Source organism: Labeo rohita, chromosome 5 (genome assembly GCF_022985175.1).
Source record: "Labeo rohita strain BAU-BD-2019 chromosome 5, IGBB_LRoh.1.0, whole genome shotgun sequence".
Lineage (NCBI taxonomy): Eukaryota > Metazoa > Chordata > Actinopteri > Cypriniformes > Cyprinidae > Labeo > Labeo rohita.
Window position 1 is genome coordinate 19,022,985 of NC_066873.1, and position 27,139 is coordinate 19,050,123.

Sequence of the window (27,139 nt, forward strand, 5' to 3'; positions counted from 1 at the left end):
CATCTGTTTGAGAGCGGTTGAGAGTGGCCGAGAGTATCAAAAAGGTTGGGCATTCCTCAACTTTATGCAAATCTCGAGCGAAAAATGCCAGGTGACAACCAATCGCTGTGAAAAGTTGGCAAGGCAAGATTTTGATGCGTTTCTGAGTGCAGAACTGGTGCAATATTGAGCTGAAATCACATATCATTGAAAAAGTCATGCAAAAGTAAATGCACTTTGCATGCTTTCATCATATGCTATGGCGACAATGAAGTGTTTAGCTTGCGAACGACCGTCAAAAGAAGAAAATGAAATGCCAAAAGGGTGTAAACATATTTTTCAGAGGCATGCTCTGCCCTAAAGTTCACACACCCCAAAGCAGTGGCGTTGTAGCATTGCCAGATTTAACGCTGTAGTGAAAATGCACCTTTACAAACTTTATATGCATTCTTATGCCATCTTGAGTCCTCGTGTTCTCACCCTACGTCATCATTAACCGTCAAAATTCAATTACAATACTCAAGAATGCAAGTACAGAGGACACATGAATGTGTTCTTGAAATCGAGAATGCATTGAATGCAGATTTGAGAGAATCGAACCATTACGAATCCCAGAAGACTCCGCAGGTGGACGACGTATGGAAGCCTGTAAGCTTTAAACTTCTCTTTCTCACTTAAGAGATTCCCGCTGCAAGCGTGCAAATACATGATGGCTCATGAAAGTAAACATCTGTCGCTCTGTTTTGCATGATTTTAATTAAGCAAGAAAGCCTGTTGTAGTTTTTTGGCATAATAAAAAGAATATGTAACATTATGCAGTAACAAGCTATAAAATAATATGAAAATATTGTCTATAATAAAATGTTTTTAAAGCATTATGGCATTTGTTTGTGATGTTATTGTGTATTGCGTGCTGCTGTCTCACTCCTTTGAATCTGCTGGGACTAGTTGAGCAGCAAGAACACAGACAGCGCATCAAAGTCACAAAAAAATGGCAGTGCAGTGCGCCTCGTGTTTTCAGACCTAAAAACGTGTTTGGTGTGATCGGGGGCCTTTTGGTCTGCTATCAACGGCTCGAGAGTCGTTACTAGGTCTAAAATTACATTTTGGAATTAGCAACAGAGGCGTTGGATGAGCTGCGTAAGAAATTATTCCTACTCACAATAGCGTTTTAAGGACAAAACCCGGATGAATGCCTTAAAATATATCATCTGATCGATGTCTTGAGGTGTGGTAACCATAGTGTAAGCAGAATCCGTTGACACCTCGGGTGTGCATTATTTCTAAGAATTCAACAGCCCGTCGTCAATTATTCCTTACTAATTCACCTTAGCTGTGGTTTCTAGACAGCTGTTTGCTGGTATAAAGCACATCAGAAGAATTCATTATTACGAGTCACAATTAACCAGATTACATTTATTTTTTAAAATGAAACAGGGCAATTTACCACTAAATTTACTAGGTTTGATTATGACAAATGTGATTCGGAATGCAAGTAGATAATTTCAGAAATTACACTGTTGTCCATTGGAGGCTGATACCCACACAGCTGGACTTCTATGTACTACTTTTTACTTTCATTAAACACAGCAGGAGTATGTAGCACGCATATTACAATACGAAGAAGCAAAATAGTGTTACACAGGCTATTCTTTCTTGGAAAAACAACAACAACAGAAATGTAAACAAATAATTAAATGGATACCAAGACTGGAAGAGGCAACTAATAGATGACAGCTGAAATGCAAGGTTCACGAGCTCTGAGTTCTTCACCAAAACAGTGCTGCTTATTTGCAATGCCGTGTGGAGAAGGAAGGCTCAGGCATACGGTTAATAAATGGATGTGCCCAAGGGAGAAACGGAACTATGTTGGCGGCATAAATGGGAAAGACTGTTTCTGTAAAATGAACTTACATTTAAAGACTCTAACAAGTCCCTTGGCAAGCATCTGGACTAAAGGATATCAGTTGTCTTTAGCCCTGTCACTGGCTCGAGGCTTTATATCTTTCATGCACTGCGCTGTATGAGACAACCAATTGGTGAAGCCAGTTTCGATTACTGGATATTCTTCTGTCATCCTATTAAAGTTGGCATGAAATAGAAATCATCCTATCTATTTTCTAAATGTTATTGGCTTGTTATTGTAAATCGTTCATGCGTGCATGTTTCTTTTTCCTTTTTGCTGCCTTTTTATTTTAATTTTTAAATCAAAATGACATAACTCTTTTGATCCAAACCCATATGTCGTTCTTTCTTTTGTGGCTATTGCAAGATTTTTATCATAGCTTTTATGATTTTACAGCTTTTTAGAATGTTTTTCTGTCCTTTTAAAAGTTTCAAGACCTCAGTCAGCATTTATTGTAATTACTCATAAAAACACAATCAGAACAAACTTCAGGAATGTATTTTCTTTTGTTCCTTTTGTGCTTTTCTAAGAGAGAGACATACAGGTTTGAATCAACATGAAGGTGAAGAAACTGACAGAATTTCATGCATGTGCCACACGTAGCTTCTTGCAAGACATGCTTATTAAACATTCAATATAATTACACAGTACAGTCATGGAATAAAAGATAAAAAAAAGCTCTGCTGCAAAATTACCTTTTTTGTACTACAGACTCCTCAGAGAGCTAATTAAAATGTCACTCTGCAGATGGGAGAAGCAACAAATAGTTCCTAACAAATATTTTGTTTACAAGCCCATTATGATCTAATTGTTTCTATCGACACTGACAATGGGGCAATTTTTTCATGTCTTCAGAGAACCAACTGTTTAAAGCATGATTAGTGGGTCACAGAATATTTCACGGGGATGCGCGTTTTTGCTGGGCTGTGGTGCACAGCTTGTTTAGGCACGACAGAGGGGCTGGGAGGAAGGATCACAGCATGCTGTTCTTGTTTACTAGTGTTACAGCCTTTGATGACAGAACGCCAAACATCTTGCCATCTGCTGGTTCTCAGTGTCAAGTCATAAACCAGGTGTGAGGCTCTTTTCCCTGACACTGTACATGTGATTGGGCCTTTGCAGCACCTATTCATTTCATACTTGAAAGTGTTTAGAGCTGAGGGTTTGGGGGGTTAAAAGAACATATTTATCTGTGAAGCTGAGGCCAATATAACAGACACAGACTTTCTTTAAATGTTCTCATTCTTAAATGAAATCTGGCGTTGAAATATCTCAAAAATATTACAAGCACTTCCAGCTAAATGACCTTGGACAGAGGCGTTCATTAAAATACCAAAAAACTAAAAGACCGACTTTTTGGTGCTTGGTTTAATGACTGACATTTATCAGATCTGTCAAGGGAGAATGTAGCCTCTAGCCATACTCACTGAAGTACAGATTTTGTATCCAACGCCAAAATCAAAGCGACACTGCTCATCCATGGAGTAATTGATGCCGGGAAGTTCGGGGAGCTGCGGCCAGTCATGTTTGAAGGGATCATCCAGCAGGCAGTCATACGAACTGTGAAAAACAAACAAAGTTACTACAGCTGTTTAAGTAAACCTAATAAATGTGTTTAACGAAAGGCCCTATAAACTTTGGAAGCCACTTCTAAGGTTCAGTAGCAAATGGTAAAACTAAAGTGGACATACGGCATAAGGAAAATGAGACTTGTACATTCTAAATGATTCATATGATTCTTATCATTAAATGGGGCCCATATTGAGCTCTCAAAGAACTGAATCAATCACACCTCCTAATATCCATGCAATAGTGAATTTACAGTAAATGTTCAAAATCTAGAAGTGCTGAGTGAGGCCAGGACATGCAGAGAAAGTGCTTTCAAAACTTTCAACCCACAAAGAGATTTTGAACTTCAAAAAGATTTCCTTTTCCCACTGGCTAATTTAAGCTGAGGCCAATAGTGAGGTGCTCAAGGATTTCCTGTGAAAATGAGGCCTTTTCATTCATCAGAAATAAATCTGTGTCTGCTCTTAATCATGATCATTTCTTTAAGAGCGATTTCAGGTTAAAGGTTATGCAAGAATTGAGTTATAAGTAACAAAAAAAAAAACATCGGTAAATGCATGCCCCATTTAGCTTCTGAAAATGAATTGATTTTCTTGGTGTGAATGGAAAAATCATTTATTCGAAACAGCTCAAAGGCTACTGAGAATAGTGACCACTTCAAACTCAATAGACAACGCTCAAAAGGCTTTTCCTGTCATAGAGAGCTACTCAACATCTCATTTATATTGGCTGCAGTAAGTTGCCAAGATTCATGGGTAATTTACATCCCATCAACCCTTGGCCATGCCAGGATTAACCCTGAACATGGAGCAGTATATAAATTTGAAAATCCTTAAGTGGCACTAGATGTCTTCTGAACTGATTGAGTGAATCAATGAGAGCTCAAATGAATAAATGACCTCAAATTGAGGGGTCTATTACAGAAATTCAGCCCAAATCCTTTAGTCTAGACTATAACATGGTCTCAGTTTGCTCCTTTGGTAATTCATATTTTTATACTTGCTTTTTCTAACCTGACAATGAACATTCTGATTGTGTTTCATTTATTTTGTCCATATAATGATAGTCAGTGGTGTAGAAAACAGCATGGACCCCATTTACTTTCATCATATTGGGAAGAAAAATCCACTCAGACATTTTCAAATATTGTTGTGTGTGTGTGTGTGTTTGTGTTCCACAGAAGAAAGAAATTCATACAGGTTTGAAATGATATGAGTAAATGAGTAAATGATGCAAAAATTGCATTTTCATGTTAAGTGCCTCTTTAAAGAAAAAAGTGTGCCTTTTCACATTGCTTATCATATAAACAATTACTTCAAAGTGTCCCAGGTGCAGAACACAGCATATCGGTCTGTGAAACAAACCGTGAATGTCCATTTGTGTGTGTGTGTGTGTTTTGTTTTTCAGCAGTTATCTCTTCAAATATACCATATTATTTCTAAATCGTCTGACTATGACTTCAAAGGAGGTTCAGATTCAAAACAGAAATTAAAAAGCGCTCAAACACATGTGTAAAGTTAATCCATGTTGGTCATGTTGTCTGTAAGCTGTAGGATATCGCGACAATCTACTGACCAGTTAAATTAAAGCCCTTTGATCTCACACTTCTACTTTCTCGCAGCAAGTGACCTATTGGTGACTCTAATTCAGGTAAACAAACAGTCAACTGAACCTAAGGTGACACCAAACAAAGCAGAGCCCCAGTCAAAACAAGGTCTAATATTTACGCTCAAACAAGCAATATTCATCATAGCCATACCTCTGAGGAGACACACATTTCTATTTAAAATACGCACGTAAGTTCAAGGCCTTCCAGCTTTCTAGATAAAGCACAGAGAGGTATGAGAAGTGTGAACTCACTGAATGTATCTCTTCAGCTCTTGCCCGCTGCACATCGACCAGTGGTAGCGGTGGAAGGCTGCTTGCACCAGAGGAGCCATGACACTTCCCATGGCTGTTTCATCACCGCAGCGGTTGCCCTGACCGTCATGCTCCATTCCCAGCCTGCAGACAAGGCATGATTATGTTAAGCAGGAACATTCGAGTGCAGCAATGGCCAGAAGTAACATTTTTTACTCCAATTAGCATAGTTATATATCTATATAAGAGATGCACCTCCGGCGCCTCCCAACTTTATTACTAGGTATGAAATTACAATATGACATTGTGACCTAACCGTGCGAGACACAACAAAGCAATGAAAGCTATGTTTTTAATGTTAATCTAAATCTTTCGGCTAACTAGCTGTGACATTTTGTCAGTTGTTTTGGTCAATTTTGCAGCAGGTAGCCCAGCCCACACTGAAATCAGATTGGACTCCTCATGTATTTTAAACATCAAACATGGACAAGCATAGAAGAGAAGCTGAAAAACTAACATATACTAATTTATATACTAATTTATACATTTACACTACTGCCTAAAAAGGGTCAGCAAGATTTTTTTCTTGATTTTGAGTCACTTATGTTAATCAAAGCTACGTTTATTTGATCAAAAATACAGTAAAACAGTAATATCATAAAATATTATTGGAATTTAAAATTTAAATAAAAAAAACTGTATTTTTACAATGTATATTTTAAAGGGATAAAAATTTAAATTCTGTTATTAACTATTCACCCTCATGTCACCCAAACCTGTAATACCTTTGTTCATTTTCAGAAAACAAATTAAGATATTTTTGATGAAATCCAAGTCATTATTATTAATTTTTTTAAATTCTCATAGCTTCATAAAATGACAGCTAAACCACTAATGTCACATTGACTATTTTGTTGATGTTCTTGGTACCTTTCCTGGCCTTGCTGTCTATGGAGGGTCAGAAATCTCTCGGATTTCAACAAAAATATCTTAATTTGTGTTCCATAGATGAACGAAGGTGTTACGGGTTTGGAACGACACAAGGGTGAGTAATTAATGACAGAATTTTCTAGGGCTGCCCCCTAATAGTTGACTAACAGTCAATGAGAAGAGGCTTGGTCGATCAAAATTTTATTAGTTGCTTAGTCGCAGTAAAAAAAATTGCACAGGAAGCGGCGAAGTCACACAGTCTGTGACAGACAGATTGTTAACGGCTGGTATAAATGGTAATATAGTACATCAGGCAGGACATCCAAACACTCACCTGTCATTCATCGACCTCAAATATGGCTTTTCATCTGAAAAATGTATGTAGTAGCAACTTTACATGGCTGCTCAGTCTAGTTTTAACCTGGAAGAATGTGTGCTATTCAAGTGCCTGTGCGGAGTGTGGAAGCTGCTATTAATACTAGCTAACACTAGAATACTAGCGCGCTCACTGCATGGCAGATGGAGGTGCCGTTGCAGTCACTTGCTCTCAAAATACTTCGCCATTTTTGGTCATACAGATAAAAGTAATACATATTTTAAATCTGTAAAGGCTCTACGTTTATTTGTGTCCACTCAGAGTAACAATGAAACATTGCGCTTTTGTAAAATAATTAAAGCAATCAGGATGCGCTTTCTGCCATCTGTGAACTTGAGCATGAAACTTTGAAACTCTTATTATACTATATCTGCCGGTGTGCTGTGGCAAGCTTTTTTGGCCTGCTTGAGCGCTAATTAGGCTATGTAGGCAATTAAAGGCTCATTATTATGATTTTTATGGTTTATTAATAAACGTGCGACTAATAGTCGACTAATGCTTAAAATGAACGACTTCTAGTCCAGAAATTTTTTTAGTCGAGGACAGCCCTAGAATTTTCATTAGTGAGTAAACTCTCCATTTAAGAGCTGAATTTTCAGCAGCCATTACTCCAGTCTTCAATGTCAGTTGATTCTTTACAAATCATTTTAATATGCTGATTTGCTGCTTTATTATCAGTGTTTTTTTTTTTTTTTTTGTGGGTACCACAACACATTTTTTCAGGATTTTTCTATATTTTTACATTGTTATGAAACATTTCTGTCACTTTTGATCAATTTATTGCATAAATCTTACTGACTTCAAACTTTTCAACAGTAATGTATGTAAGTCTGTAGGCTTCTTCTGCACAGTGATGTTTCATAATATATTCTTGCATAACAAATGTCAAACAGATGGAGAAGTTTGCGCAGAGATAGATATGAAAACAGGAAGGACAGAGGCTTAAGAAGGAATCCAATCTACATGGCTGCTAGCCAGAAAAGGACAATCTCAGAGGCCCTGACATCTCGCTTTGAATTAAATAAAATGTTATTGCAGTCTGTGCTAATGCCAAACTGAATCAAGACTATCAATAGGATGGTGGTGAGATGCAATACAATAATGATGGTGTACCAGTCTTTGTCATGTGCGCAACGAAAACTGGATTTGAAAGAAAGAGATAAACAGATAGAGACAGACATGTTTGAGAGGGTAAATCCTCGACAATAGTTTCAATATGGAGAAGATGATAAGGAGGTTGAATCTATGACTAATCTCTGTGTAGGTGGTGAGTTTTTTTCTGAAATCCTTTTGAATGTCAGATGCATACAGACTTTAAGCAACTGTTGTTAAAAGAGGAATTGAATCCCACAAAAGGGACCTGGCAAGGCTGATTAGGCTTGTTAAAACAGTAGACAAGGACTGCATAGGAAAGCATTAGCTTAAATAAGGAATGTTTTGAACAATGTAAGATACTGACTTTATATCAAGTGGGATGGTAAGGACAAGGTATTATCTATCAAGTATCCTGGCATCTTTCTCTATTATTTAATATCCTCAAAAGATAAGCGAGTGCACTTGCATGAGACATTTTTATGTCCATTGTGTTACTCTGAATAGAGCTTTTGCCTTGAGAGCCTAAAGGACATTAGCTATGGCAATTTATCTGAAAACATGCATTCTTTGTGGTATTCGAAAAAGAAACCACAAATAAAATATCAATTAGATTGATGCTAAAAGATAGCATCAATCTAAAAAGGCTGAATAGCACCTGGTCACGTTTAAAAACCTACACGTGTCCTGTCTCATGGGCTACAACAAAGGCAGAAGAGAAGCCGTCTTCATGATTGAGGGTGCAGCTGCGGACAGGGTGGCACATCCCGGTGACAGGGGCATATCCTGAGAGTGAGTGAGTGACAGAGACAGACAGAGAGGATGAAACAGTTACTAGGGTTTATTTATTCCGTCATAACTTGCCCAGTGAGTCTACATTCTGACAGCTTGCTGCTTGGTGTAATTGTAATACTTTGAGCAGAGTGATGCTGACAACTCTGCAAAGAGCTGTCCATCAGAATTAGATTATTTTTTTATTTGTTGGGTTCTTTCATTTGTTTTAACCTGTTCTCTGGAGTTATGACACGTAATGGCCCTGTAAAACCTGGTATAGAAAATAGTAGTCTGAAATGTCTTTTTTTAAATGAACACTTTAGAAAAAAATTGAAATGAATGAAAAAACAAATAAATAAATAAATAAATAAATAAATAAATAAATAAATAATGACCCTATGTGATACTTCAGGCTTTTATAGTTCTTTTATTTTCTTTTTTAACTATTTTATTTAAAAGGCCCAAGCTGAGCAAAAATGTGACCCTGGAGCACAAAACCATTCTGGCAACCAAAACCATTCCTGGAGCACAAAACCAAAACTCTCATTCCGGCGTAATAATCAAGGAACTTTGCTGCCGTACCGTGGGTGCAGCAGGCGCAATCATATTACGAAAATAGTCTCCCTGTGCAAGAAGGTGGTTACGCTGGTTATACTGATGGAAGTTAGCCTATTTTCCAAGCTGCACCCATGGTACGGCAGCAAAGTTCCTTGATTATTACGCCGGAATGAGAGTATAGTTCCTAGCCATATCAGCCTGGAAAATCATAACCTTTAATTTCCGTCGGTCTTAATACACGATCTAACTATGAAAGAGACAAGTTTTAAACATTAAAAACATTGAAACTCTTTAGTCATTTTTGAGTGAGATGCTAACAGTCTAATCAGATTCAATGATCAATGCTAAGCTTTGCTAAAAGTGCTAACGCCAGACCCAAAGATCGGCTGAATGGTTTCGAAAACAGTAAAACTCGACTGTTTAACTCTAGGAGAGTTGGAAAATTAGCCTATTTTGTCCTAACAAACTATACATCAATAAAAAAGCTTATTTATTCAGATGATGCATAAATCTCAGTTTCACAAAAATGACACTTATGACTGGTTTTGCGGTGCTGGGTAACAAATATGCAATTTAGTGCAGATGTTGTTAATTATACTGGCAAAAAGTATAACCTAAATCAATAAGATATTTGTAAATGCATAGCTGACTACTTGCATATAAAATGCATATAAACATCAGCTGTCGACCAGAAAATTTTTTAGGTCGAGGACAGCCCTAGAATTTTCATTAGTGAGTGAACTCTCCGTTTAAGAGCTGAATTTAATAATATCCTAAATACCTAAATGCCTATTTGTTTTCTTTGTTTGTTGTATACTTACTTACTTTACTTATTTCATTTAATTTTATTTATTTGTACGGGTAATGATTGAGAGATGTACAAATAAACAAAAAAAAATTCTCAAATGCTTGATGTATCACATTTGACAATCACATTTTAACATGATTGTTTTTTTACAAGTAAACAAGTAAACCTAAATTGCTTCAGTCCATTAAGTGTTCTTCTTCAAATATTACTAACGATATAAAATTTATTTTTCAGTAAAAGTTTCATAGCAAAAAGATATGTGTACCACAACGTGACAATTTTAAAATTATACTAAAAGGCATTTTACTTGCTAAAAAAGTTTAAACTATCAATCAGATGACAGAAGGCATGTAGTAGATTGTGTTAACAGGTTTTTCATACAGTATGCTTTTTAGGATTAACAATTTAAATCCATATTTGAAACACCATTATTAGAGGGGGAGAGAAGTTTATGTGTCAGTATGTGCCAAAACAATGTGACCAGCCATCTGTCATTACACCATATTTGATTTTGTTAAACAAAAACAGCTACTTTGTTCTAGTATAATACAGTGAAGTGTGCAATTGTTCTAACCTACTCACAATCTGGCATGCACTCAAAAACAACCAATGACAAACAAGTGTCAATCAAACATATAAATATGTAAAATTCAGATAAAATTCAAAAGAGTGATGTGAAATGAAAATTTCTGAGTTTGTAAAAGCACATTTTTCTTGTTAATGGCAGCTGTTGCACAAATTGATTTGAACAATTGCGTTGGTTTTTAAGTGTCTGCGTGGGGGAGCAGAGTGTCACATAAATATTAACATGTAATGCAATAACATTGACCATAGCAGGATTTACATGTCCCTCAAAAAAGTAAACTCTGATGCTCTATGAATTTAACTTTATTTTTTTGAGCATTCCAGTCAAACACAGAAACACTGGCTGAACAAAAGGCCTGAGTTTGGGACTCAAGTAGATAAATTACAAATTCCCTTAGTATTGCAAGGTACACAAATTACTTTATTGTTAAAGGAATAGTTTACCCAAAAATGCAAACTGGGTCCCACTTTATATTGGGTGGCCTTAACTACTACTTACATCAAAACATAAGTATAATGTACTTATTGTGTTCATACTGTAGTGGAAAACACTTTGCTGCTATTGGGGCGGGACACGAGTAAGGTTAGGGACAGGTTTGGTGGTATGGGTAGGTTTAAGGGTGGGCCAACAGTGTAGCTATAAATGTAATTACAGAAATTAATTACAGATGTAATTACATGCACGTATGTGCATCATAAGGGCGTTATATCAAATGACTAATTTAAATGTAAGTGCATAGTAGTTAAGGCCACCTACACTACCAGTCAAACGTTTTTGAAAAGTAAGACTTTTAATGTTTTTTTAAAGAAGTCTCTTCTGCTTACCAAGCCGACACTATTTTTGATCTATAATACAGCAAAAGCAGTAATATTGTGAAATATTTTTACTATTTAAAATAACTGCTTTCTATTTGAATATATTTTAAAATGTAATTTATTCCTGTGATCAAAGCTTTATTTTCAGCATCATTACTCCAGTCTACAGTGTCACATGGTCCTTCAGAAATTACTCTAATATGCTGATTTGCTTTTCAAAAAACATTTTTTATTATTATCATCAATATTTAAAACAGTTGAGTACATTTTTCAGGATTCTTTGATGAATAGAAAGATCTAAAGATCAGCATTTCTCTGAAATAAAAAGCTTTTGTATACACTATACCATTCAAAAGCTTGGAGTCAGTATTATTTTTTTAAATAATTTTTTATAGAAATTATTACTTTTTTTCTTTAACAAGGATGCTTTAAATATTAAATCACAAGTGACGACAAAGACATTTATAATGTTTCACTTCTATGTCAGATAAATGCTGTTCTTCTGAACTTTCTATTAATCAAAGAAACCTGGAAAATTTGTACTCGGCAGTTTTCAACATAATAATAAATGTTTTCGAGCAGCAAATCAGAATATTTGAATGATTTCTGACTGGAGTAGTGATGCTAAAATTCAGCTTTGAAATCACAGAAATAGATAAAAAGAAGTAAATAAATAGAAAACAGTTATTTTAATAGTAAAATAATATTTTAATAGTAAAAATAGTATAATAGTAAAAATTTGAATAGTAAATTTTAATTAATTAAGTAATGCTAATAGTAAAAATATTTCAAAACTGTACTGATTTTGCTGTACTTTGGATCAAATGAATGCAGGCTTGGTAAGCAGAAGAGACTTCTTTAAGAAACATTACAAATCTTACTGTTCAAAAACTGACTGGTAGCATGATATAAAGTGGGACCGAGAACTACGTCATCATTTACTGAGCCTCATGTCATTCCAAACTTACATGACTTTATTCTGTGGAAAATACTCTCAAAAATGTTGGGGTCTAAACAAAATTGGATCCCACTGAGGGAAAGAACAAAAAAAAACTCTGAGACATTCTTCTTTACTGTTCCACAGAATAAAAATGTAAACAGGTTTGGAAAGTTCATTTCCAAACCTAGGACTAAAAAAGGCATTTTCCAAAAAGTGACAGTGTTTCAATGCCCAAGTGACACTGAAAAGCGCACTATAATTCAAAGCAAGCAGAAAAAAAAAAAAAAACTTCTTTCAGTGCAGTATTCAGTGTGAAACAGTATATTGTGACTGGTATCAGACCGCAGGGACTTTGGCTATGTTTGTTCAATCACAAGCACCATGCACTGCTAAGAAAGAAACAATCCTTTGATGCAAGCCTACAAAACCGTGACAGATGCTTGACTGAAGATCCCAGCTCTGAAGCTACATTCATATCTGGTGTCAATAAGCCAATAAAGCACATGGGCTCTGATTAGCTCAGTATCGCCACTGCCAGACACTCAATGCATTGCAGGTAGACGGAGAGGCCAAAGAGCTCTTCTCGGATGATTAACGAGGGCATACAGTGGCATGATAAGGGAAATGTGAGAGTAGCAGTGACAGCATAAACACTTCATGCTGAGATCAGTGCTCTTCTCAGAAAAAGCTTGAGTTTTCCTGTCAGCTTGAATAGATGTTAAATGTGCACTGTGTGAACTTTGTCAGTGCTGAAGGAGATATGCTCTGAGAGCACTGCTGCTTCATCGGCCGTCTCCAGCCTTAGACAACAAAATCTCTTTTTCCTATGTGCTTATGTAAGTGCGCTTTCATGTCTCTGCTATCCAGTGCTGTGAAACGCTTTACACATCCACAATCTGTCTAAAGAAGAGCTTGTACACCAACCAGCATTCTGTCAGGTCGGTGTTTCTTACAGCATGATGAGGTGCTGACAGAATCCCGTGGGGACTGCGAGGGAGTATTAGCGAGAGAGAGAGACAGCGAGAGAAAGACTGACCTTTTTCACGGTATAAACATATTTAAGACGTTCAGTTTTGTGTGTGGACATGACAAGGTTGAAAATGTTTGAAAGTGAGAGGCATGTCAAAGACCAAAGGCCAAACCTTGCATGCCGGTGGGGCCGAAACCTTGCCGGGTCAAGAAGATGGCATGGTCGTGATGCTCCGAGTGCTCTGGATCCTCTTTCTGTTGGATGACTGCCCAGCGGCACACATTTTCCAGGCTCCGCGAAGGGTTGCCACCCTCAATGAGACTGATGGACTGAGAAAAAGATTAGAGACTCATTAGGGGACACTTTCAGCATTCATTAATCTATAAAACGCCCTTAAACTGACTCACATCTATTACTGTGGGTCTGTTTATTGGGAGTCTTTTAGATAAACTCCTGTTTACTGATAGTTTAGAGAGTAGCTGAAATTGAAGCTTAAATTCAAACCTTACCTTTCTATATGGAAATTACAGTAAAATAAACTAAAATGCCATTTTGCGAGTACTACATTTTAATATACAGAACTGGAAATGTATTTCCAATGCATAGAATAGACATGAAATTACCTCTGTGTTTGTGGACTGCATTATGAGATTACAAAATATCTATGTATTTTTGTAAATGGTTATGTGCATTAGAGAGAGGCTTTGATACTCATAATTGGACTACTATAAGTGGCTAGAGTGCAGACAGTTGTTGTGCTCTACTTCAAAGCTAATTATTTCACATTCTTCAAAGCTGTGGTGGTAAGTGACCTGTGCTGAAATGGGGGAAGGCTTTATGTCACATCAGGTTTTGTGGAAATAAAAAATGCCCCATGTAACCCATTTTAAGCAACTAAACTTCTTTTTCCAAGTTGTAATTATTATTTAGGTTACTATGGATGTTTTAAATACTGGATGAGAAAAAAAATTGTAGTACAAAAATGAAACAGCACCAATATAATAAAACAATAACATTAGAAAGTGTAAAAATCACATAAATAGCTGAACATAAGTTTACAAATAAATTGTTACTGCCTTGAGTTATTATTTTGAAATAAATGTAAAATACTTGGCTTTAATAAACATAATACTGATTACATTGTTAATGTACAAATAAAAAAAAAAAATTCTTTTTTTTTTCTTTTTCTGATAGTGCTAGTAATGTTTATTTACCAAAGAAAAGAAAATGTGATTGGGACATGAATTTACATTTGATTAAAAAAAAATTAAAAAAAACTTTTCGGAACACCACCGGACACCACTGATATATATGGTAACACTTTATTTTAAGGACCAATTCTCACTATTACCTATCATTGATACAACTAGCATATTGGCTGTATCATTAGTACTTATAAAGCATATTTTAATGCCTTATTCTGCATGACCATATTTTAGATCCCTTGCTTATCCCTAACACATACCTAAACTTAACAACTGCCTCACTAACAATCTAAAATATAAAAACTATAAAATTTGACCTTATAGTGTGACAAAAAAATAAAAAACATACACTGACTGAACTTAGGACTGATAGTGGTGCTTAAGATATTGTTAGTAATTCAGTGTTTCTATAAAAGGGGGGGGGGGGACTAAAAATAATACTAATGAGATAACAAAACTACTATGAATTCTACTACTAATAACAATATAAAATACACTAAGGATTAATGAGCTGCTGGTTTCATTGTCTGCGTTCGTTCGAACTGATTTGCTGAAATCAAAACAGAAGGTGAGCACCAGCCAATGAGATTGCCGTTTGCACATTAGTTCCACCTACTACCGGAGAAACCGGCGTTTTTTTTAAAAGCTGAAGAATTCCAAAGGAACTCCATTATTTTGACAGGAAAATACAACATAGAATATCGTTTACACATAGCACTTAAATTCTGCATGGTATATAAGACTCTCACTCTGTATCTTTCTTTGTGTGTGTGAGATAAAGCAACAGTTAGTCGTGTGGCTTCACACTAGAGTTTACGGTTCGTCAAATACAGGTACACTGCACATCCATTTAGATGTTATTATAGCAATAAGCCTCAAAAAGCCATGGTTTACAGTGAATTTATAACAGCTGAAACCCCTTAGCTGCCAAGCAACACACAAAAGTAAACAAAGGTGTATTTGTGTAGAGTAATTTACAACAACTTTGAATATGGCACAACCAATCAGAATCAAGGACCGGAACGATCCGTTCTATAAAAGTAAGCCATCTTGCCACTAATGGCTGTTAAAGGAGTCCACTTCCAGAACAACAATTTACAAATAATGTACTCAACCCCTTGTCATCCACAATGCTCATGTCTTTCTTTCTTCAGTCGTAAAGAAATTATGTTTTTTGAGGAAAACATTTTTCACATTTTTTCTCCATATAGTGGACTGATATGGTACCTCGATTTTAAACTTCCAAAATGCAGTTTAAATGCGGCTTCAAACGATCCCAAATGCGGCTGCAAACGATCCCAGTCGAGAAAGAATGGTCTCATCTAGCATAACGATCGGTTATTTTAATTAAAACAATACAATTTATATACTTTTTAATGCCAAACGCTCGTCTTGTCTTACTCTGACTGGACTGTTTTTGTTCTGGTTCATGACAGTTAGGGTATGTCGAAAAACTCCCATCTCATGTTCTCTTTCAACTTCGAAATCGTCCTATATCACTGTTTTATCTTTTTTGTTAAGGGCGTTTGATCTTCTTTGCATGTTCACTTTGCAAAGACTGTGTCTGTACTTCTGTAGCGATGTAGGATGATTTTGAAATGATTTTTGAAGTTGAGGGAGAAAATACGATTGGAGTTCTTCGACATACCCTAACTGTCTTGAGCCAGAATACACAGAGTTCAGGGAGAGAAAGGCAAGACGAGCATTTGAGATTAAAAAGTATTTAAATTGTATTTTTTTAATGAAAATAACCGATCCTTTAAAACCGCATTTGGATCGTTTGAAGTCGCATTTAAACTGCATTTTGGAAGTTCAAAATCGGGGAACCATAGCAGTCCATTATATGGAGAAAAAATGCAGAAATGTTTTCCCATGAAAAAACTAATTCTTTACGACTGAAGAAGGAAAGACATGAACATCTTGGATGACAAGGGGGTGAGCAGATTATATGTGAATCTTTGTTTTGGAAGTGTACTTCTCCTTTAAGAAAGGGTCAAAGAGAGGGTTACAATGGTCATGAAGCATAACAATGACATAAAACATTAAATCTTAATGAATGTTATTAAAAATATATATGATTAAAGTTTATAAAGGACTTTCATTTTGATAGAGATATTTAGTAGCAGTTTACCTTAGCATATCCAAGCATTATCATCCTCACAAGAACAACATTAATGTGCACTCCCAGTGACTCATCATGGTAGATCTCATTCACCTGTAAACACAAGATGGAAAAAAAGTGCATTATTATCACCAAAACTCTAAATAATAAAACAACAAAACAATGATCCTGCCATAAAGGGGAAAAAGGATATCAGGCAAGGATATAAGTTGCGTTATCCTCCACCTAGTCATCTATGACAGCTGCTGATTTTATCAACTCCAGGGACCGCAGAAAACAAACAAAGCTGTTTCATCCCATTTCTAAACCTTCAGCACAACTAACAATGAGCAAAAGAGAGCAAAGCTTTTTCTACAACAGCATCAAGATAAAGAGAGCAGGAGGAAATGGGATCTCAGACCTGTAAGAGTGGCTTTCTAAGGCACAGAAGGCGTTTTTAGACAGTTTTTGGGGCTACGGTTGGCATGGAAAAGCCTATGAAAGGTTGGTAAATGAAAAGGACCCAGTGTTGAAGCTGGTCATACAGAGGCCTTTTAAAGGTTCAGATGTTTTTCCTTCCCCACCTAGCTAAGAGGCTGCTGTGTGGGGTGCTGCATTTTAGAGGCACAGCTTTGCTGCTTAAATGCAGGGCGTAGTACCGTGCCAAATGACTATATCCTAAATGGTACAAATGTTTCATCAAAACTTTCTAGAGCTATTTTTAAAAAACTGACCACACGTAACAGCAAGTCACCCTAAGTTGTCACATATACATGATACATTTATGCTACATGCCAATGAATCTCTACAATGTAATAGACCACCACAAAGTTTTGGAGATTTCTAGCTGTAATCCAAAGCAAATAATATAATTCTATAACAAATAATTGATCCAATAATTTGGAAGTTCTTGTGCAAACACCTCGAAATGTTACTGGCACTGACATCAACTGACCCAGTTAAGCAGTTTCTAGCATATGATTCTGTAAACAAAAAGTTCAGGTCATCCTGATCTGTGCTGTGCTGCTCTGTGCGAGAGAGGGGAGATAACTGTGGTGGATCTGAATGCACATCTGTGTTCAATTTGTGCTGAAATCTCTTCTCTTGTAAAGAGCATGAACAATCGGAGGGAGCATTATGTCCAGGCACGCTGGAGATCTGCCATATGGTCACTTCGTTCTGCCATACTGCACTGGAAAAACAACCACACCATTTTTAATGATAATAATAAAATTTCATATTTGATATATGTATGTACTTTTTTGCACACTGTTCCCTAAAGTCCCTAAAACACAATCAGCCAACTAAAGCACATGTGATAAAAAAATAAGTAAGTGTATTACAAAAATTGGTTTTGACAGTTTCTATCCACAAATCATTTTGCATCCAAAATATACTGCAAACATGTTTTACACAATTTTTTATCACCTTAAACCTCGCAGAGGCTGTCAAGTCTGCCACAAACTCTGCACTCAGGAGGGAAAAGGTGAGAAAAACCAATTACGTGGCAGAAAAAACTGTTTACTTTTATATGCATGTTTGGCCAGCTTTTAAAATAAGGGGAGGGGCACAGAAAAAAAAAAAACTAATGCCTCAGCAGATCTGTTTTGCTGTAGTGATACATTGTAGGCAGCTGCAAAAAACGTACCCGTGCAAATGATTAAATTGTTCACTCGCATATGAACACAGATTGCCTCAATGACGCTCTAAAACAGCAGAGGACAGTTAGTCTCTTACCAAATGTCCCCTCTCTTTTTTCCTAGCTGTCTCATGCAATTAAACAGAAGCTCTGTCTGATGTAGAAAATCGTCCTCTTCAGGCAACAGGGCTTTAAATAAGCATGCAAGGGGCCTAATCAGAATCGGAAGAAAGTTGTAGCAACGTTGCATTTTTAGCTCGAAGCTCGAACACACTTCAGCTTATGGAGGAAACATCATTGTGCATACAGAAAAATAAATTAATTAATTAATCTCAGACCCATATGAGTGGCTCTCTGAGGTATAGAAGGCATTTTTAGACAGGGCTATGGGCTGGCATGCAAAAATAAAGTAAGTAAGTAATAGAAGTAATAGTAAGTAATAAAAATAAGTAAGTTAATACATAAATGTAAACAAATAAATACCTAACACCGAATTTATTTATTTATATACTGTTTATGTATCTTGGGCAAACCGTTATGGTAATATCTGTATGTGCAGGTGTTGCATATAAAACATCCAACTTCACTGCCATCAGGGTAGATATTTGTGTATAATAGACTGTACGAGTTTAAGAAGTGTACTCTCAATGGGCCAATTATTAGTCAGCGTTTATTAAACATTATAGTGCGCATCTCATCAATGCACTAGTGAACAGGACACTAGGGACACCTACTGGAGGAAGGACTTCTGAACGTTTTAATACTGTAACAGTTTTAGCTATTGTATTTCTCACCCACATCCCCAAATATCCCAAATTTTGCCTGTGCCTTGTTGTGCGCCACATCAAGATGACAAAGCAAAGTTGACATTAATTCTTCCAAATTGTTCAAGCAAAACTAAGAGTTGGTTGCACTGGGTCTGTAATCAGTAGAAGGGCAACATGAATACATTGGACATAAGGAGCTTACAGGCATTGTGTGTGAGTGTCTACAGCTAAAGGCCATAGTATATATGCTAAATCTCTAAAGCCTGATGAGTGATGGTGATTACCTACACAGATTACCCAGAGCATCTGTGGTCATGTTTCATAACTCTCATCCTAACAGCACCATTTACAAAATGAGGAATATGTCAATCTTGTAGTGATAATGGTATTTTCTGTTTTATCCAAGGAGACTCGATTTTTGTCTTGCTCTAGCCTAAGAATGTGCTTTTCCTCCTGAAACAGAAAATGTCAGAGACATGACCACATCTGGACAATTTTATGCCGCATATAAGGTCAGTCTCTTTACAGGTGCAGCTTAATGGCATATTTGCGTATAAGCAAACATTCACCGCTGCCATCCACTTTCTGTAGTCTGGCAGAGCGGTATTTTGTCATCAGTAATTGTCTTGAAATGAATTCCTAAAATAAAGGACACTTAGGCACCTGTGCCTTCCATTTACGTGCATGTCAGAGGACTGAATCAGGAGGAGAGTTAATAAGTTTTATGAGGAGGAAAAGAATTGATTGCTCAACAATAAAGACTGCCTGACGGTTAGAGAGGTTTGGGACAATTGAGGGGATTTGAGGGATTTAAATCTAGCAGTCTGAATGTGCTCAAATTTTGAGAATTTGTTTTCTTGGAGTTTCATTAAATATTTTTGAACAAAAAAAGGAAATAATGTTATTAATACAAATAATAATATCATCAATATTAATAATATTAAAATAATATTATGAATAACCCTGTTTTATGCTTTCACTAGCCTCATCACAGAGAAAAAAGTAACAAATTATACAGATTATTAATTTTATTGGTAACACTTTACAATAAGGTTCATTAGTTAAAGGGTTATTCCACCCCAGAATTAAAATTTTGTCATTAATCACTTACCCCCATGTTGTTCCAAACCCGTATAAGCTTTGTTCGTCTTCAAAACACAAATTAAGGTATTGTTGATGCATTCTGACAGCTCTCTGACACACCCATAGACAGCAATGTAATTAACATGATTAACATCTAGAAACGCAGCAAGGAAATTGGTAAAATGATCCATGTGACATCAGGGGATCAACCGTAATTTTACAAAGCTACAAGAATACTTTTTGTACGCAAAGAAAACAAAAATATTCAACAATTTGTCTCCTCTGAATCACCCTAGTGCCATTTTGGAGAATATCCACTGAATGCAAACTGTTCTGTGTCAGCTGCAACACACGGATACGTTGTTTTCCTTCAAATCAAAGCATAAATAAATGCAGAAAATATATCCGCGTGGCGCAGCTGGCACCAAACAGCATACGCTGTTTGTGTTCAGTGGATACTCCCCAAAATGCTGCTAGGGTGATGCAGAGGAGACGAATTGTTGAATAAAATCATTATTTTATTTTACTCGTCTCCTTACTACGTTTCTGAATGTTGAATGTGTTAATTACATTGCTCTCTATGGGAGGGTCAGAGAGCTGCCAGAATGCATCAAAAATATCTTAATTTGTGTTCCGAAGACGAATGAAGCTTTTACGGGTTTGGAACAACATGGGGGTAAGTGATTAATGACAAAAAAAAATTATTTTGGGGGGAAGTAACCCTTTAGTTAACATTAGTTAACATGAACCAAGAATGAACAATACTTCTACAGCATCTAATAATTTTAGTTAATATTAATTTCAGCATTTACTAATGCATTATTAAAATCACAAGTTGTGTTTGTTAACATTAGTTAATACACTATGAACTAACAATAAACAACTGTATGTTTATTAGCTGACATTAACAAAGATTAATAAATACTGTAACAAATGTATTGTTCATTGTTTATGTTAATTAATACATTAACTAATGTTACAAATGACACATTGTAAAGTGTTACCATTTTATTTTAATATTGTAAATATATAATATTAGGGTCAGGTATCGATACAAATGTCACGATTCGATCCGATTTCTATTCACAAGCTTGCAATTCAATTCTGATTTTGATTCAATTTGATCCAATATTGATTATGTTGGATATATCACATACAGTACTTTTCCAATTTTCTCATAAAAAAAATCAATTCTAATACCGCAAAATATACATGAGAGTCAGCTGGTACTACATTATAATATTGGGGGTTGAAATTAACCTTATTTGTACATACTAACTTTACAGTTACATAATTATATTTGTACTCCAATTTGTATATTGAAAAATACACATTTAAATGGTGGCTGTATTAAAAACTTGACAGATTTATTCAAACATAAATTTAATATTGAAAAACAGTAAAAATTATAATGCATATGTTATATGGTGCATATATTTAGCAAAATGCTCCTATCTAGAGTTTTTTTTTTTTTGCCGACTAACTAGTTTATGGTCACTGAATACATTTTTTTCTGACATAAATGTGACATTATATAACATACTGTTTACAAGCTCTTATATATACTTTTTCATATCAAAAGAAACAAAGCAAAAATATTATTGTGATTTATTGGATGGGATGTGCGCCATAATATCCCATTCATTAATTGAAAACAGGCTAGACAAATTGATTCAGGGGATTTCAAATGGGAAATGAAAATTGATTAAGCTCTAAAAATCAATACTTTTTATCCAGCCATATATAATATAAATAAAATATTGCAAATAATATTGTAAAACTGCTGAGTGCTGCTAAAGATGATGGGATACTCACAATGTTCATGAGGGTGAGGAGATAGTTCTGCACATGCTCTTTCCCATGAAAACGGACAACAGTATCGTCTACTCCAAGCAGCACTTCAATGTTATAGACATCGTCACCAGCGTGTCTCCGTCTCCTGACCGTCCGGTTGACTTGTTTCGCAATTTTGTCCAGCACCCTGGGTGCTTCCAGTTCAGGTTCTGCAAGACAAAATGATTAGTCTCAAGACAGCACCTTATCTTCATTATTTGGCAACAACGGCAAGAAAAAAGTCATCTCTGAATTACGATGAACTAGCGTCTTGCAGGTTTTTTCACAGAGTGCAAGTGGATGCCAGCCAAGAACAACAGCAAGCGATCCTAACAAGGGCTCTTCATGATCCAACATCAATCCAGGCTATAAACCAATGTCTTTTTTAAACGCGGATGCTAAAATAAATATTTCAAACATCTTGCTCTCTGGCTGGCTCTGGTCTACAGTGTGGGGATTGTGAGGAACATTCCTCAGGTCGTACATCCCGTCATGACACACGCATTCTTGTGTGGCCCAGCTCCCAGAAGAGTAAACACCGTCTCTAAAGTTCCACTTCAAAAAGCACAGGGCTTCCCCTCACGCTCAGACGTGCCGTGTGTCCCTCGCAGGTTCCCCGGTCCACAGTGTCTCCATGCACGCCCTCATTCTCCTGAGGGGCTGCTATTCACAAATGGCAAAGTGAGGATAGCACACACATGGCAAACCTGCCTAAGCCACTGGCTCCAATTCTAAAAATTACATTTGATGGCAAATGAGACCATCCAGATCACCAGTGGAAATCTACCATGTCTAGACTGCAAAATGGAGCCTCACTGCAGCCAATGAATGTGCAAGGTTATTAGCTCTGCAGCCCAAAATGTGTTAGTCCAAAAATCCTTTAGGCATTTCAAGGTTTTCCACATTGGAAATGTGTGCGTTATTGCTTAATGAACACAAAAGTTATTTTAAAGACTGTTTGTAACAAAAGTTGTGGTACCTATTGACTTCCACTGAATGTACAAAAAGACATTTCTCCAAAAAAAAAAAAAACTGTGTATGTTCCACAGAAAGAAAAAAGAAAGTTTTTCCACAGATTTGGAACGACATTAGGGTGAGTAAACGATAGAATTTTCATTTTTGTGTCAACTGTCCCATATAAATTTGTTAAAGACAGAGCTGGTTGATTCCATTTGTGTGTAGATCACAACATTCTTATTAATCTCTAGTTAGGGCTGGGTGATGTGTATATATACATATATACAGTAGTCAACATTTGAAGTGGATCAAAACCTTCGCCAAAGTCATCCTAAAACCAAAAGAATAGTCTTAGGACAACTTTGATGAACTGGTTTGTGCATTTGAATTTGCAGAAATCCTACAAAGTATGTAGTCTCTCAGAAACGGTGTCCTTTTTTGTCACATCCATAACACATGATTATTTCCCTTTTTTAACAGAAAACTTGTGCATAGACTGATATTTTTCTGATGTTTAGACTTTATCAACAAAAGTTTATTAAAATATAAACAGATGGTATATTTGGTATATTGGTAACACATACATTCTCTAAGCACTTATGTGTCACATTCATAATGCAAAATGTCACATTCATAACGCTGGATTTGCCCTTATATGCCCCTGTATTATCTTAATTATGAGCACACTGGTTTGTAGTGCAAACAGTTTTACCATTTACTGCGCGTTGTTATTATTCTCATTATTTCCCTATAGCAGCAAATGAACTGGAAGTCTTGCACATAAGCTTATTTCTGTGTTGAAGATAAAGTGGACTGTGCTGCGTCTGTTTGGCACGCATGTGTGCAACGTTTATTGAAGTCTGTGAAGATCAGCGGAGAATCACATAAAGAAGGCTCATGCACTCCTGACAGCAAAATGGAAATATTTCCATGAGGTTCTAACACTTACTGATGGAGAATACACCTAAGTTCATTGAACAGCACTTCTCAAACGCATTAAACAGCGCAAGTAGCTGTTAGCAGCACACAGAGTCTTTAAACTATACATGATAACTGTATCTTACAAATTATTTTAATATAAAGCATGTCTCATGTTTAGGACAAACTTGATTATGCATTTTCCCGCAGCAGTTTACTTTGTGTCCTCTGCTTTTTTTCAGATGCAGTCACCTTGTACCAAATCTACCGCTCAGCCCTACTTCTAGACAAGTTTTGCTACTCAGACTTTACCAGGCCTCACAAGGAAAACAGATTAATAAACATAATAAAAATGTCTTGAAAAATGTTAAAAAAAAGGCAAACGTTTTCGGGTTTAGGGGACAAAAAAATGTCATTACCTTAGTATAACAATAACCGAAGTCAAAGGAAGGTCCCCGCCGTGACAAAAAACAAACGAGTGTGTATGTTTGTGCACACCTCCACTCAATCTCATTTAGATTCTTTGCTCATACTCAACTCGACCCACGACTGTGGGTTAGCCTTGCCAGCCTCGCTCTGAACAATAAAAACTCAGGAGGCTGTAGACTGCTGTGGAGGAGAAATTGGATGCATACATGGCATCTTTTAAAACGATGACACAAAGAAACGTTCGGAGCAACTTGAGTTTTAACAATTTGGTTTCACATTCTTTTATGCTACTGACATAATTACCACACGGCCTCTCCTTATTTCAGAGTGCTGAATATCGCATTCATTTTTCTCGCAGAGCAAAAAGTCTACTTACAAGATTAGGTTTTGCATGATTACATATACAGTGTATTCAGTATAAAATTGCACATGCTGTCACGATGAAAGCATTCTTAGTGGGACAAAATGAACAAATTGAATTGACAGTACATGGCTTCTTTATCATCACGCTCACTCTGACATTATTTGTTAAACAAATTGGGCATGCTAAAACCACCTAGGAATCCAATTACATTTTAAAAAAAGGATATAAAAGGCTTCAATGCAGTGCATCTTGACAGGAGCTTTTTTTCCATGTTTTATCTCGGTTTAGAAAATAGGTCCCTCTGCTCTCCTCACAGAAAACTTGTGTTAGGATTAACGACCATCTCTTTGATGGGTAAAGGTGGTTTTCCTTCCCTGGAAGCATAAACAATTAGCAGGCAACAGCGTGCTAATAACAAACAGCATCGGGATCAAAAGATGCTGCAGGAGGCAGTTTCGGTGGAATTCTTCCACGTGGCGTTCAAGGATAACACCACTAGCTGTGATCTAATGTGCCGGGAGCTACTTTAACTCTTTATTAGGACATAAGAGAACTCTTGTAAACGAGAGCAGCTGAGTTAGCAAACGTCACCCTCCTAAAGCTGGAGTACGACAGCGGGGGGCTTACTGTACAAGAACACACTCGGCCTCATTTGAGACTGTCAAGGGATCTTTAACTTTTAATTGTGACTCTAAATATCTTCTGCTGATCTTAATTAATTCTTATCTTTTTCTATTTGCTCAAAGGGTCTCCGTACATGAACAAAGGAGCTTATAACAATTATGCTGAAAAATCTCGTAAGACGTCAGATAAAACAGAATCTACTCTTTAGCTATCAAATACACTGAGCCCATTACGACGAGAGAGAAAAATTATTTTCTTTATCCCGCTGAGACTTGATGCCATCTGTGATCTCTGGTGTCAACTCATTCTCCTCCACAGTGAATGCAGTTATGACACAAATCAGTTTTAATTATTATCCCATTCATGTCATCTGGCCTGCAGTTCAGAACGAACACAGACTGTCAAGATTTCTCCATTCTCTTGATTCAGAATCAACAGGAAAGGAACATCCAAAGAGGTCTATGAAATACTGTATGAAATTTATACTCACAGCTGTTACTAAAACACATGCATCTGGGCAACAATGTACTGGCCAACTGTGGATCATACACTGGGCTGGTGAGTTCATTACCATGCATTATTCACGGGTTTTAAATGCGTGGCAAACCCTGGGCTGTCATGTTTCATAATGGGGGATGATTTGTAGTTTTGGCCTCACAAGTCTCCAGCAGAAAATTTCTCATTTGACAGCATAATTAATGCACAATAGACAGTCACAGCACTGCTTTCTAAAAAGGCTTTGTAGTGTAATTACTTTTGAAAGCAATTTAAACAAGACCACATACAGTTTTGTAAAAGTATTTACCTGAAAAAAATCTAAACTAATTTATTCCTGTGATGGCTCAGCAGTCATTAGCCAACTCAGGTCACAAACAGTAAGGAATTACGTTATGCACATGTGCAGTTGTCAGTCTGCCACAAAACTACCGTAAATACTCTAGTGGTCGTTACAACATCATATGCCATTAACCGTGAGAACACTTTATAGTACAGTTAGTAAAAGTATTACAATACCATGACGGAAGATCTGGTTATTTGTTTTTGGCTGCCATTCTCGCTCTGTCTACAGCGTATGTACAGCATATGAGCGCCTTGTCTGCACGAACAGGGTGGGCAGAGGTATGCAAATACATATTTGACAGGCAGGTAGGAAAGCCAATGATTTGATTGGTCCTACGCTTTCCACAAAATATATAAATACACAGAAATACATTTAGACCACTTAACTTAATGACTGCTATCGGGATGTGAAGAGATTATCAACCAGCATAACAAAAAATGTTTCTAAAAACAATCACCTGTTGCACCTTTAAGATTCTCCCTACATACACGTCATCAAAGGGAAAAATTCCCGCCCATTTGTGATGATCTCCGCCCTGTTAGCATTAACACAGACCTGAGAAAGAAACATCAGTCTGCCATTACTGAAGATATGCAATGTCAGTGCCAAAGAGGCATTACAAGTGTCATGTTGTCACCAACGAACACGGAGTTTGCATAGACTCCCTTCATCTGAGCTGATGAGGAAACTGTGGTTAAATTTCATTATTGGAAGAACCATAAAAATGACAACAAATTCTTTGTGTGTTTGTGCACACCTGGCGAATAAAGCTAATTCTGATTCTGAAATGTCCCAGGAAAAAATCAGTGAAGTCTCCTGTATGTTTAGGGATCAATACCAATGAACGTCAGCTCCACACAAAGTAAGTAATGCGTTTGTTTCCCAAATTGCCTTTTTAAAAGAGCTTCTCGGTACTCTGTTAGGCTAATGTTGCTAAAGCTACTATTGTTTTTGCCTATTTTCACTGATGCTGCCTTCATGTGTTACCAGAATAATCATTAACAGGAATGTGGCAGTTAAAAATTATATGAAACCAATGTGAAGTCGACCACTTGAATTTGTCGTCTCATAATCACAAGTGGGGCTTATAAAGTTCGTAATAGCACGCGATGGCACTATAAGTTAATTTTATTGTGCCGCGCTCTCGTCTGTGTAATTCACAAACACGCATGTACTATGCTTAGTACAATCATATGACTGACTTTTAAGCCGAGC

General features: G+C 36.5%; 1 protein-coding gene across 3 annotated transcripts in view; it reads right to left on the reverse strand.

Annotated features, from left to right (window-relative positions):
- Positions 1-27,139, reverse strand: part of adamts3 (ADAM metallopeptidase with thrombospondin type 1 motif, 3) — a 107,804-nt gene that overhangs the window by 45,027 nt on the left and 35,638 nt on the right. For all 3 annotated transcript variants that reach the window (XM_051110490.1, XM_051110488.1, XM_051110491.1), the window contains exons 5-10: positions 21,774-21,961; positions 16,500-16,583; positions 13,336-13,492; positions 8,393-8,498; positions 5,315-5,458; positions 3,313-3,445 (exon numbers count right to left, since the gene is read on the reverse strand). In XM_051110490.1, the coding sequence (XP_050966447.1) occupies positions 3,313-3,445; positions 5,315-5,458; positions 8,393-8,498; positions 13,336-13,492; positions 16,500-16,583; positions 21,774-21,961 (812 nt within the window). The remainder of the gene's footprint in view (positions 1-3,312; positions 3,446-5,314; positions 5,459-8,392; positions 8,499-13,335; positions 13,493-16,499; positions 16,584-21,773; positions 21,962-27,139) is intronic.